Source organism: Fomitiporia mediterranea (genome assembly GCF_000271605.1).
Source record: "Fomitiporia mediterranea MF3/22 unplaced genomic scaffold FOMMEscaffold_6, whole genome shotgun sequence".
In the NCBI taxonomy this organism is placed as follows: Eukaryota; Fungi; Basidiomycota; class Agaricomycetes; order Hymenochaetales; family Hymenochaetaceae; genus Fomitiporia; species Fomitiporia mediterranea.
The window spans coordinates 3,864,452-3,877,639 of NW_006760391.1; the positions used below are offsets into that span (position 1 = coordinate 3,864,452).

A 13,188-nucleotide genomic window follows, 5' to 3' on the forward strand; every position below is an offset into this window, starting at 1 on the left:
AAGCATGAAGTTGATTGGAAATTGGTTATACTTACTGCAACGCGTGGAGAACAACTGTAGCAGCTGTTGCATCATATGTCCTTTTCTTGTCGGATCGTCCATTCTTGATGAAAGTCGAGTATGTTCAGCCATAGCGATGATATAGCTTGCAACCATTAGATGTATAAGCAGTGCAACAATCTTACACAACCCCTAGAAATTAGTCTTCACTCTCTAAAGTAGTTTCAACTAAGATGTATAGTAAGAGGAATCTGAAGCTCTTCATGTCTGCATTGAAATTGTTACTGTAAATGAGAAAAGAGAGTTGAAGTAGGAAATCAAGCCACATTCCTCTTATCTTCACAGGAAAGCATGCATTAGTATTAATTAAGCCCTTAATATCCATTACACTATTGTATCCTATTGTCCTGTTTGTTATTTTCATTCATTCTACATTTACCATCTTTCTCTACTAATTTCCAACATAAATAGTGTATCAGTAACACAGATTTATACTGTGAACTAGGCTTACCCTCCCTTGTAATATAATCTAATACTTACAATACGTGTGTACAGTCAATTAAACCGATTTGGCCAATCAATAAAGGTGCTAGTCTAGCTTGATTCTTACCAGTCCACATGATGAAATTAGCATATGTCAATTTACAATGAGTTTTGTATAGAGCAATTCCACTATATCAGAGATACTCTAAACTCGATTGGAATACAACTTTAGCATTCAAATATATATCAGCTACTTTCCAAAGTTACTTCAGTTGTTAGATGCTGTTTTCTTGCAAAGCTCGTCTAGTTCACTCCAGACTCTGTCCTCGTTTAGTATAGAATCAGAGAAACCCACAATTTCATCTTCGTTCACGGAGTCTGCGCTTCTCAGAGGGTTGTATATAGGAGCTTCCTTTGCAACTATTAAAAAAAACTGGTAAGTATCTCAACAAGAGTGAGAGCTCAGCTGTATGGTTGGACTTAGATACATACCTGTAACAAAGCCTCCTTTGCCATGTCGGAAGATCCAGAGATCATGTCCATTGGGCAAACCTGTCACATAGTATAGAGCAACAATATAATTTGTTAGTGATTATTCAATTACTGTAAAGAGGTACAGAGGCAATGAATCAATAGTGTTAGTAACTAATCTTGCTCACTTTCTTTGAGCTTGTTGTACCTATCTTCCGGAAAGTCTGCCTGACCCCCTCTAGCTTGTGAGCCACCATTGGATACTTTTTTCCAACTGCCTGTCATATGTTGGTTATGTGTACTCTGGATTATTTGATGATGGATGTGCAATGAAATTCTGGGAGTTTCTGGTCCGTAGTCCTCTAATTTATCCTCTCCAAGCTGACAGTTTTTTCAGTACCTTTGCACGTGCATTATGTGGCACATACCCCTAGCCTAAGCAAAGTAAATCATATAACTTCCTGAATTGGTTATATTACACTTGTACAGTTACAGTAGTACAAATAGCCCAAATGGCTTGGCAATGTGCATTTGTACAGTACACTGTACATATTACATAATAGTACAAATGGCACAAGAAATATGTATGTTATTGACCTTGTGACTACAAAATTACCAAGTTTGCCACACTGAAATTTGCATAAGTAATACTAGTGTTGACAATGTGTCTTGTAGAATGAGAGCACGCGCAGATTAGTCACATTTTGTAGCAAAGGAAATATCTAGACGTCTTGGACAGATATGCTTGAATTAATTATCTGAGTCAGACAAGCCACTAGCTTCAACGAAAAGGTACCTGATACATTTACAGCTCTTTTGGAACCTTTGCCTAGCAGGACATCTGTAAACAGTCACAGCATTATGTTATGACTAGGTACTAGCTGAAATCTGTACTTGTCTATAGATGATTCTCAGGAGCCTCTACAAGCCAGAGTATGTTTCTATTTTAAAAGCGATAGCAGAAGGCTAAGATCAAGGCTAAGGGTTAACAGAATTGAGAAAGCTGTTGACTTTTATCTCTTTCGCTAATGAAAACCAGGTGTAACCTGTCACAAATGCATAGGTAGTCCTGATTGTATACGCTTGTAATTATTGAACAGGATTAGTTAGTGGACGAAGGTCGAAAAGCGAGCAAACCTGATGGTGAGTCTCTCAGTCTGAGAGTCGGACTAGCCGATCGCGCGTCACCTGACTTGATTCTTGATTACCGACAGGTTCTTTGCAACATTTACTTTCAACTGGCACTCACAGTAGACCAGTTAAACGCATCTCGTTTGATATGCTGCAATACTGGAGCATCGGGAGCTAGTACTTACCAATTGCCAACTTACTGTTTTGTTTGTCGCTGTCTCACGCAAGGAAGTAACTCCCAGATGGACAGGCTGTTTCTGCATGCTGTGAATAGTTCTTTCAAAGTCGAGATGACGTGCCTGCTGGCAATTCTCTGTCATCGTCCTTTCTCCCACTCACACGTCTGATATGCCTGACTCGACTTCGGATGCACTCCCTCTTTTCAACACCTCGCCTGCATTCCGCAAGACACATCCGCCAGATGAGAGCTGGCAATTTGGTGATGGTCTACGAGTGGAAACGAAACTCGGTGCAGAGTGGAAGAAGAACGAGGAATCAGGGTGGAAGACAATGAACGTGGATGAGATGGAGAAGCCGTGAGTCCACCCCTACACGAGTTCAGACTCGAGTCATGCAATGTGGCGAAGATGACCGACTACTATGGTTTTTGTTTGGATTCTGGACAATGAAGGCTTGTGTACAAGATGTTGATATCTGCAATTGTACCTCGACCGATTGCATTTGTGGCAACACTGTCGGATTCAGGCATGCCCAATCTCGCTCCTTTCAGGTGTGTTTGTAAAGGCATTGTACTGTGACTTAGATCAATAAGCGAACTCTTTTGTAGTTACTTTTCTCTGGTACGCGTATGCTGCTACCAATGAAGACGCAAAATTCTTAGCCGCAGATTCTAGGTATCACATAATCCTCCGCTAGTCAGCGTTTCCTTCACTCTACCATCAAAGGGCGTCAAAGACACTAGGGAAAATATCAAGATTACTAAGGAGTTTACAGTTAATATCATCAGCGAACCGTAAGTCCCTCGGATATGTACAAAGTCGATATTGCATTTTATTGATGCTAACCATGCATGCAAAAAATCACAGATTCATCGAAGCTGCGAACGCCACATCTATAAATGCACCTCCCGAGGTCGACGAGTTTGCCATAAGCGGACTGACACCACTACAGAGCGTATGTGGCATCTATCATCATTATGCGAGAACGCCATTAAACGTGATTTTCTCAAAGGACGTCGTAAAGCCTCCTCGTGTTCGAGAAAGTGCTGTCAGCTTCGAGTGTGAGGTACACAGTCAATTTTGTCCTATATCCAGTCTGCTATAATTAATGACGTCTACGCATTATGCCGCATCTCATAGCTCTTCCACTTTCTAGACATTGCGCCTTCCGCAGTCCTGCCAGACGGAAGCAGTACTTCGCCATCAACAACCGTAATCTTAGGACGTATCCGCCGCGCACATATTCGTCATGCTGTCCTTTCCCAGGACGAGATTACTGTGGACACGGCAGCCTTACGTGCTATCGCTCGCATTGGTGGCGTAGGTTACGCCAGGGTTGGCGAGGGGTTCGATTTAGCCAGGCCAAGCTGGCGAGAGGATGGAGAAACGGTGAGGCAGATTTTGCAGAGGAAGGGCGTTCATGATCGGGATGTGGCAAAGGACGCCGAAAGAAATGCAGGATTATAGAAAGTCATGTAGAATTGTAGAATTAAAAGCTGATAAAAATAGAAAGGATACTGTATGTTCCCAGCCCGCGGATTCTGTATGCTTGTATGCAGTTGGGAGAGTGATGAAGCGAGTTGCATACTTTGAGAAGGCGTGGCAGGATCGGTGGCACCTCGAAAACATGGTGATAGTTCCGCATTGCATATGTTACATTGCACGAGGGAATTCTGGTAAGGAAACAGTGTTTCGGGTGCTGGTGGCGCACCACCTTGCTTATACCCATTTAATTTAGTCTATGATAGATACATAAATTGTATGATAATATATCCTACTAGTAGTCTGTGTATGTTAGATTTGCACAGTAGTGATCTGATCCGATCAGTAAGGTACGTACTGCGCTTTGCTTTGCCACGAATAATTTGACTCCCAGAGCAGGGTAGATACTATTAGCGAGTGATAAATGATAACAATGATAACGTGTATTGGCTGAGAAATTTGCACTTATGTGTGTCGAAATTGAAATGTTGCAATGATGGCATAAAAAAAGATCAAAACTTGATGACTAATGGTGATAATGATTAGCAAATGAGAAGCCAGACAGCAAGTTTAAAAGTGTCGAAAATTGAAGATGAAACTGCATCAATAGTATAGTTACCCCGTGTCCGCGTTCACAGAAAGTCGCAGAAAGACAGGAAGCCCGGTAGTATGTCAAGCAAGTTTGGTTTTAAACGCAGCTCCACAAAAACTACATCCGAGAGTACGGGCGGAAGCTCTAAGGGCCACAGTTGGCACAAGGCTTCTAGCGATCGTGGAAAGCTGCCTCGAAAGGAGTATGGCGCGTTGATGGCAGGTTCGATATTCTTGTAACTCCGAGTCAGTCTGGGATGGGAAATCTGATTGCCTGAATCTTTGGCGTGCAGCACTTAATACCCATCGTAACGGCGAGGGTTATGATCTGTATTGGAGAAAGACGGATGACGGTGGGGTAGAAGCCATCGGTATGCCTTATCCATTTCATCCCTTTCGAAATCTAATAGTAACACTTTCTAAGTTGCAAAGAGTGCACCTGCCGGAGAATATCAACAATCACAAGGTGAAGCTCTTACGAAAGTAACATTTGGCAAGGGAGATTTCGGTAATAAATCCAACTGGGGTGCTCTTATGAATGTTGAGCAGTATGGTGAAGACGCGGATTGGGAAGCAATGATGGCTAGGCGCGGCAGCGTTGCAAATAATGCGGCGGGAGATATGCCCGATCTGGACACTCACGGCTTAACATAAATTTCAAGGATACTAATAAATATAATTCCAGTGATCCCTTGATACTGGCTCGACGTCATTTTTTTAAAATAATTGAACATGACAGTGCATATGTGTGTGTGAAGATAAGGATTAACTTCAGGTTGTCAAGAATGGTTCATGACTACTAGCCTCCCTCCATAATGGTCATCATGCTCTTATACTAAGGTATAGCACATGTAAGTAGGATGTTCTCCTCTCTGGTCAGTTATATCACTTCTTTACGGTCTACACACGATGTCATGAGATCCTGGAAGCGGCACACAATGTACAGCTGTGTCAAAGTCACATGAAATATATATATATTATTTAACACCTTGTGAGTTTGTGAAAGAACTACTTTTTTCAATACTGTAGGTTTGAGAATTTAGATTATCTTTTAATATTAAGATCAATAAATGTGAATGTTAGAAAAGACTCTCAAATTTATAGAAATAACTGACTTCTGCCTATTTATTACTGTAAGTAATAACAAAAAAATAGAGGCACTCATAGCACTCCTTAATGAATTAAAGAAGATTGCACCATCATTTATATTAAATAAGCCAAAAATGAAAATTGAGAAACACTCCATAATAAATGTTTAATTTCTTGTGAATAATTTGTATCTCAAGTTATTTATATTTAATACTACAATTATTATACTGGTTATACTAGTACTAACAAGATTTTAGTCTTTAAAAATATTTTTATACATAACTAAATACAGTAAAGGAATAACTTATAGATTAGTAGTTAACTTTATATAGGTGTGAATATTTAAAATTGACTACTATTAATGATACCATTTCTAAAAGACTACATAAGATAAAGAGTCTTTCTAACTCTATATTAAATATTTATACTTGGCAGGTAGACTTATTTCTCTGTAAAAACTATTACTTAAACAATATATGAGAAAACACAATCATTTTTGTACAATATTACAGATAGGTCTATACTTTACTCATTACATGCCTGACTGTATAGTTCTGTACTTATAATAGAGTTTGCCTTTTGAATATAGAGGCTTGCTAATGTATTTCCAGAGAGAGTTTTATACTATTTCTATTGTCAATACTCAAAGCTGTTGGCATCAAACAGTGAAACAAGTTAGAGCATTTTTTAACACTACCAACTTTAGGTAACAGCTCAATCTGAAATTGTGTACAGTAATATTACTGTGGGCAAAGACATTGTCTTGTGCCCAATCTCATCAAAGTTGTTGATTAGGTGGTCATTATTATAGTTTGCATACTAGGAACATTCCTAATGGAGGAACTACTAAAGTTTAGGGTGGCACTCATGGTCCGACTTTGCTCTAAGAGTTAAATCTTTCCTCCATAATGTATAACTAAAACAGCAAAGTTATACTTTGAACTTATTAGTAATGTCTTCCTATCTCATTATCTCAATATGCAGGATAGCGTTTGTTAGTCTACCACAATGTACAAGATATTGCCAATATGCTGTAATGAATAAGTGGACATTTGGTTTAGCACTTTGAAGTTTGTATTAATAACAGTGTGAAATCAAAATGTGGCAACAACTTCTCAACTTTGTACAAGACCGTGTGTTAATAGCAAGTAGCAATGGAAGATCGCTTGAAAAGATAAATAGGCCCAAGTATTGAAGGAAATTGTATCAATAGAAAGCATACATCCACCAGAATGTCACATGATAAGAAGGGAAAGGGGACACTCTCAAGAACAACTACTGATCTTTGGAATAGAGTGAGACAAAGTTCCTCAGAAAGTTCTGTGGGTGGCACTGTGAAAGGTGGCAGCAGTTCGAAGAAGAACGGCTGGCATCAGGGACCTGATAGAAAGCTTCCACAAACAGAGTACAACGAGTTGACAAGAAGTTCGGTGTTCATCTATACTGCTCCAGAATGTGTACTTACAATCAGATTGTTGGCTTTCAGAACTTACCGCCACTTACCCTGACCAAGGTTATGACCTGTATTGGAGAAAGACAAGTGACGGTGGAGTACAAGCTGTTGGTACGTCTCATACTTTTCGTCCTTTTCTGAAATCCACTAACTTTCTCTAAGTTGCAAGAAGTGTTCCTACTGCCGAATATCAGCACGCAGAAGGGCAGTTTCTTTCACAAGCTATGTTTAGTAAAGGTGATCTCGGTAATAAAACCAGCTGGGCAGCTCTCAAGAACGTTGAGAGGTATAGTGAGAGTGTAGATTGGCAAACAGCAATGGATAGGCGCGGCAGTGTCCAAGATAAGGAGGCGGGCGAGATGCCCGAGCTGAATACCTACGGCTTTTCATAGATTTCAATATATCCTTGATGTTAGTCAGACATGCTTTTAGTGTTACAAAAAGAATGTGTTGCGATAGGATAAGAGAAGAATAAAAAGCATTGCAGTACCAGTGTCCTTGATGACTGAGTCTCGGACTCGCGTCATGACGATCATTAATTTATGTAATACACCCGCTGAATAACGTGCTCGACTTTTCTCCTCTCCCGTCAGCGACCCAGTAGTGAGCACTTTCATCGTCCAATGCTCTCCTCGCTTCGCGCCGCATTACGACAGTCCGGAGGCATCCATCGTATAGGTGCGTCGGGATCGTATGTTCGAAGAGCAGCTTATGCGACGCGCACGCGTTCAACTGAGCGGTACAAATGGGTGCCAGTTGCGCTAGGTGCACTGACGCTCTCGGCTTCGCTGGCATTCGCAAATGTAGTCCGATTAGACTCCGCTGAAGGCATGCTTCAAGCTAATTTCTTTAACTTCTTCCTAAGCGAGCTCACGCGCGTCCGGTTGTAGGTCTGAAGACAAAGCCTAGACAGAATTTGAAGAAAGCCGAGCAGGCGGAAACACAAGAGCCGAAGCCAGAAGAACTACCACAGGTCAAAGAAGATGAGGCCAGGTCCGACACCTCCCCCACTTCTCCCAATACGGACTCTTTGGGTGAATCCGATAGTGAAAATGGTAACGAAGCCGGCGGAGCATTCAACCCCGAAACCGGCGAGATTAATTGGGACTGTCCATGCCTCGGAGGGATGGCACACGGACCATGCGGTCAAGAATTCCGAGACGCATTCTCATGTTTCGTCTACAGTCAGGACGAGCCAAAGGGAATTAATTGTGTCGAATTATTCAAAACTATGCAGGATTGTTTCAGGAAACACCCCGAGGTGTATGGCGAAGGTATGTCTTTTGTCTTTGTCGATTTTCTGTCTAACGGTGTTGAATCCTGACTGGTTATGCGTTATTTTCACAGAAATTATGGCAGATGATGGCGACGACGATGATCCGCGACCTTCACCCGACGGAACAGACTCTCCTGGTATACAAGGCGAAGCTCTCCCGGAAGCGGACCCAGTCGCGACTCCTACTCCAGGGATAGTTTCGCCATCATCATGACAAAAGTGAAAAACACTGGCCAAAAGTCAGAAGGCTAGCATAGATACTTTTTACGTATTTGGACGGTAATATTTGATTCATTCTTGCCATCCATATGGGCTTGATCAAAAGCACTACTCAGTAATTTTTCCTCACTCCCTCACCTCACGTCTACACGTAGCATTATCCATCCACACCTCTAATGTATTCTTTATCTTCACGTACACAGGCAAAGCCATGCCACCATCCACTATTATTTCTCTCTTCCATTCCGGTCTATTTCTCGTTGCTGGTACCCTCCATCCGCTGCGTTTCGCAAGTTTCTTCCTTAGCAACGCCAACTTAGCCTTTTGCCTTCTTGCTTGCATCTGGGGATTCCGCCTTTGAAACAGGACCTAGACGAACCATCGGGCTAACTGGCAACATGCAAAGAAACGAGAATGACCCACTAGCCGTGGCACTAGGCGCTCCCTATGTCTGTGGTGGAGCGCTGAACCCTTCGGCCCCTGAGTGGTGCAATTCTCGTGGTGGTGCATATGGACGGACGTCTCAGGCTTTTCAATGGCGCAAAAACTTAATAGACACCTGATACAAAGACCAGCAACGACACGTATAGTACACTGGAGAACGTCGGAATCGCGGATCGTGTGCTTAAGTCGACCATCTGACATAGTTGTGTTGAAATGTAATGACGTGAACAGTTCTCTGTGGTGTATCAAAAGGCAATGATGGTTATGACTTCCAACTTGGAAGTAAATCTCCTAACGAGTGAACTTTGCTACCACCCTTTAAAGCATGCAAACTCACTATACCCGTTGTTACAATCCCGTTGAAAGATTACTTGTAGAGATTCGATTTTGCAAAGTATTGACACAGTCTGACCAATAGCACTCTTGCTTTTGATAACTTTGCCTGACAATGATTGAAATGATTGGATTGTCACGGCCAGATACTAGTAGATGCTACTAGTTTGTGGCGATGTGTGGACGGTATTTTGCTTAATACTTTGCAACAATGCGAATTGAAGCTTCCATGTGGCGATGCGCTAAACGTGCTACCTGGAAGGGACGCGAAAACAGTAAAGAGGAGTTTGACAGAATATATATATAAAGGATCAGTTATTTCAGGACGAAACTGCATCGAAACTTCAGTAAATTCTACTCGACCAATTTTTTTTAAATGGCACAGAAGTCTAGTAGTTTCTTTGGTTTCAACCGCAAATCCACGAGCACTAGTTCTAGCAAGGATAACAGCTCTACGGGGCACAGTTGGCATAAGGGCTCCCAGGGCCTCGGAAAGTTACCAAAAGCCGAATATGACAAGTTGAAGACTGGTTTGTAGTTCGTCTTGATCAATCTAGAATATGTGCTCATATCGTGCTTTCTGGCTTGCAGAGCTAAACACCCATCGCCCTGGCCAAGGCTATGATCTGTATTGGAGAAAGACGAATGATGGTGTAGAAGCTATTGGTATACCTCATTTCTATCATCCTTTCTGAAACCCAGTAACATTCCCTTGAAGTTGCAAATAGTGCTCCTGCGGGCGAATATCAACAATCACAAGGGCAAGGTCTTGCAAGAGTAACGTTCAACAAGAGCGATCTCGGCAATAGATCGAACTGGAGCGTTCTCAAGAGTGTTCAGCAGTATGATGAGGACGCAGATTGGGAACACAATATGCAGAGGCGTGGCAGCGTCCAAAATAACCAACCGAAAGAAATGCCTGAGCTGGATGATCACGGCCTACTATAGCCTATAGATACTAGTAGTATCAATGGATATTGTATCAGCAATCTCGTGATATCAGCCGGACATAATTTTGATATGAAAGAATGTTGTATTTAATAAGAAGGATGAATAAACTCGACGATGACTCTCCTTTACCTCTTTGACCCTTTACATTCCAACGTAACGCGATCCATCCTTATCTCCTACTCATTATCGTTTATTCCTCGTCGCTGGCAAACTCCATCCGTTGCACTTTCCGAGCCTTCTTCTTAACCGGCACGACTTGTGGTTTTAGTTTTGCATTTGTATTTGATGTTTCTGCCTTTGGAAGGGAAGCAAGAGTTGGACCTAGAAGGACCCATTGATTGACTGGAAACATCGCAAAGAAATGAAGGTGACCTACCAGGCGTCATTTCCGTCTCGATTTTCCGTGGCGGACTGCTATCCTGCTCGGGCCCCAATAGGTGTAGGTTTTGCGGTGGTCTGGTTGGCGGAGAGATTGAAACTTTCCCTAGAGTAGCTAAGTAAACATTGGCTACAAAGAGTGGTAACAACCTTACTCTTTACTGGAGTAGACGGAGGAGAGTGTCGCGGGCGAAGTTGATCCTCGGGTCCACGACCAGTGGCAACTGGTTTAGGCGCACTTGAATATGACGGAAACGTAGGAGGATTCAACTTGCATTTTCGTTTTTGTGCGCTTAATCCGAGCTGTAAGAGAGGGCACATTAGTATGGTAATTTTGTACCCCAAACGCAAAGGAGCGAAACGCACGATAAAGAACTCATTTATCACGAATATAGCAGCGTCTTCTTGAGTCATTTCATTTAGAGGTATTGCTAGCGGCCTCGTCCCATTTGGGCCAAATATCATCTATAGACAACGAAATGATGTAAGTCAACAAGGAATTCTGGCTTTTTGGTTAAGAAACAAAATATTAGTGGTTCGGCCTACCGTACTTTGACAACCATTCCCGGCTGGGCACCAGCCTCAATATCGCCCACGAAAAGTTCACCCTGTGTCACAGTCTTTGCAATATTGTCCGCAAATGCCTCGAGTAAATCGCCTGATACATTCTTTCCCTTCATATATTTTGACATGCGATGAGACATACGAAAGAGTTAATCGAACAATTCCTCAACCGAAATCAGGAGCAGCTCACGACGAAAGCATCAACATCTCCTTCTTCCCACTTCCCCTGCCACCATCTCCCTTTGTCTGCCAGCCCAATATGGATTTTCCAACTAGGAAGAAGCGAGTCAAAGTCGACGCGCGAGAGCAAGACGAAGCGGAACGATCCCTGGTAAATGACTTGGATAAGGTCATCCAATGGACCGAATGCATCAAATGTATTTATGCTCATTTTCGTTACATGAGGATCTTGATAATCGATGTCTGCATAGAAGGCAGAATTCGAATATGATCCGGGAAGCGTTAGTATATGGCTTGAGACTGAACTTGGATTCGAGAATGTTGGAAAAGAATAGGGTTTGTGACTTCCAGGTTCTGAGAACTTCTGACTCCTGAGTTCTCGACTTTGCGTAATTATGTAATACTTAGTGATTCTCAGATTCTCAAGGAGTATGCAACATGCGTCCATCAGATACAATCCTTACTGTCCAATTATTTCTGATGACTGGTAATTTATTCATACCAACGTGCAGTTCATTCAGGGCTATATAGTATGAATGATAAACATGGATTATACTAACACACTTGCATAATCAGGGTTCTGAAAAAGAAAAGAAGGTTATAAAAGAATCTTCATTTCTTTACAACAGAACAGTTGTACGTTAGCTGCAGTGCCAGACCAGTTTCAATCGCTCTCGTTCAGTGATGATGATACAGGTCAGGAAACTTACTCGAGTGATTTTTTATCCTTGCTCTTGCTCTTTCTGTGTCCTGAGGTTGTGTTTGGTGTCGATGATTGTGATACAAAACGAGAAGCTATCTCCTCTGCGTTTCTCTTGCTCTCGTCCTTGTGCTTTGGTTTCTCTACTCTGAACTTACGTGTCCTCCAATCACTAGATGGAACATCGGGCATCGAAGTATCACTAGGAGTAGGAGGGGAGTCTAAGTCACGAGGCTCTGATGTAAAATCGCCCTCATGACGTTCTACATTTCCTTCATTATTTCCCGACATTGTAAGTTGATTGTTCTACAGATGTGACGGTTGTCAAATGACTCCTGTGAGCATAGAATAATTTGGTAGTAATGCAGACTTACTGATATGTACTTGGGATCTGTGTCTGTAATGATACTGTCTGCAGTCTAAAGCTGAAGATACTGAACAGCAATTCATAGTGCTTTTATAGGATCCAAAATACTACTCATATGCTCACTTGGCACACAATATGGAAAGCATTTGCACAAGCAAAGCAGAAGTTGCATTGTGGCCACATATCTTTGCTCAAGAGACAGGAATATAATAGATTACAGGACCATATTATACTTTACAGCTAGGAAATATGTAAGGTTGTTACAGTTTATAGCTTGATTAACTGTAGTAGTGATGAGTAGGAAGACAATTTGTCAGACCCAGAGTCTATTAGAGAAAGTAATGCCACATTGCAGCCTTAGAAGGTATGCAATGTTACAGAGCAATATTAACAACTTTCAGCAAAGTAATACTTACATTAACTAGGATAGGAAAAAGTCAAGTTACTTATGTAATAGTCTCTGAGTCTGTGCAAAATTGCTATCCTTTATAGAAAAGTTCAAGTATGTGATACAAAGTTATTAGTTCTAATGCAAATTGAGTATGTTATACACAATTTCAAACTCTCTATTATAAAGATTATTCTAGTACTATATATATTTTAAGTAAAATAACTTTTTCAACAGTAAAATAGCTACTATAGCTTGGTCAACTATAATATTAGATATACTAATACTAATACATTTGAGTAATTGTACTAAATGTTTTAGTACTTATAACTTAATATCAGTTTATAACTTAAGTATAATTATAGTCTTATAAGAGACTAAAGCTGTTACAGTTCTCTGCTCTTGCACCTTCAGTTCTAAGGGTTCTACACCCTTCTGTACTAGAACTTGGGACTTCTGTCCCTCAGGAGCACTGTCTATGGACTATATACATGCTGACTCTTACTACT

General features: G+C 41.4%; 6 protein-coding genes across 6 annotated transcripts; 5 read left to right on the forward strand and 1 right to left on the reverse strand.

Moving 5' to 3' along the window:
- Nucleotides 1-2,433: 2,433 nt before the first annotated feature.
- Nucleotides 2,434-3,731, forward strand: FOMMEDRAFT_156838 (uncharacterized protein; the record flags this gene model as incomplete). The annotated part of the gene is made up of 6 exons (XM_007267079.1): nt 2,434-2,621; nt 2,717-2,815; nt 2,873-2,885; nt 2,940-3,058; nt 3,132-3,330; nt 3,405-3,731. 6 exons carry the CDS (start codon nt 2,434-2,436, stop codon nt 3,729-3,731), a joined length of 945 nt encoding a protein of 314 aa, XP_007267141.1.
- A 684-nt stretch (nt 3,732-4,415) lies between these two features.
- On the forward strand, nt 4,416-4,991 carry FOMMEDRAFT_156839 (uncharacterized protein; the record flags this gene model as incomplete). Its single annotated transcript, XM_007267080.1, has 3 exons — nt 4,416-4,560; nt 4,631-4,708; nt 4,762-4,991. The coding sequence occupies 3 exons, from the start codon at nt 4,416-4,418 to the stop codon at nt 4,989-4,991; spliced, it is 453 nt and encodes a 150-aa protein (XP_007267142.1).
- A 1,667-nt stretch (nt 4,992-6,658) lies between these two features.
- FOMMEDRAFT_28915 (uncharacterized protein) lies at nt 6,659-7,271 on the forward strand (the record flags this gene model as incomplete). Its single annotated transcript, XM_007267081.1, has 3 exons — nt 6,659-6,881; nt 6,940-6,990; nt 7,042-7,271. The coding sequence occupies 3 exons, from the start codon at nt 6,659-6,661 to the stop codon at nt 7,269-7,271; spliced, it is 504 nt and encodes a 167-aa protein (XP_007267143.1).
- Nucleotides 7,272-7,484: 213 nt separating this feature from the next.
- On the forward strand, nt 7,485-8,903 carry FOMMEDRAFT_20524 (uncharacterized protein). The gene is made up of 3 exons (XM_007267082.1): nt 7,485-7,707; nt 7,770-8,153; nt 8,227-8,903. The coding sequence occupies exons 1-3, from the start codon at nt 7,503-7,505 to the stop codon at nt 8,367-8,369; spliced, it is 732 nt and encodes a 243-aa protein (XP_007267144.1). The 5' UTR covers nt 7,485-7,502; the 3' UTR covers nt 8,370-8,903.
- Nucleotides 8,904-9,527: 624 nt separating this feature from the next.
- On the forward strand, nt 9,528-10,099 carry FOMMEDRAFT_28917 (uncharacterized protein; the record flags this gene model as incomplete). Its single annotated transcript, XM_007267083.1, has 3 exons — nt 9,528-9,681; nt 9,743-9,817; nt 9,870-10,099. 3 exons carry the CDS (start codon nt 9,528-9,530, stop codon nt 10,097-10,099), a joined length of 459 nt encoding a protein of 152 aa, XP_007267145.1.
- Nucleotides 10,100-10,292: 193 nt separating this feature from the next.
- FOMMEDRAFT_156843 (uncharacterized protein) lies at nt 10,293-12,215 on the reverse strand (the record flags this gene model as incomplete). Its single annotated transcript, XM_007267084.1, has 7 exons — nt 10,293-10,423; nt 10,479-10,586; nt 10,636-10,783; nt 10,847-10,945; nt 11,032-11,154; nt 11,235-11,529; nt 11,935-12,215. The coding sequence occupies 7 exons, from the start codon at nt 12,213-12,215 to the stop codon at nt 10,293-10,295; spliced, it is 1,185 nt and encodes a 394-aa protein (XP_007267146.1).
- Nucleotides 12,216-13,188: the final 973 nt, after the last annotated feature.

What these genes read in the sequence shown, in the direction of transcription:
- FOMMEDRAFT_20524 (XM_007267082.1), top strand. Translation starts at nt 7,503, where the DNA reads ATGCTCTCCTCGCTTCGCGCCGCATTACGACAGTCCGGAGGCATCCAT. An exon ending in CCGATTAGACTCCGCTGAAG is followed by an intron (nt 7,708 to 7,769) that starts GCATGCTTCAAG and finishes GTCCGGTTGTAG; the next exon opens with GTCTGAAGACAAAGCCTAGA. An exon ending in CCCCGAGGTGTATGGCGAAG is followed by an intron (nt 8,154 to 8,226) that starts GTATGTCTTTTG and finishes TTATTTTCACAG; the next exon opens with AAATTATGGCAGATGATGGC.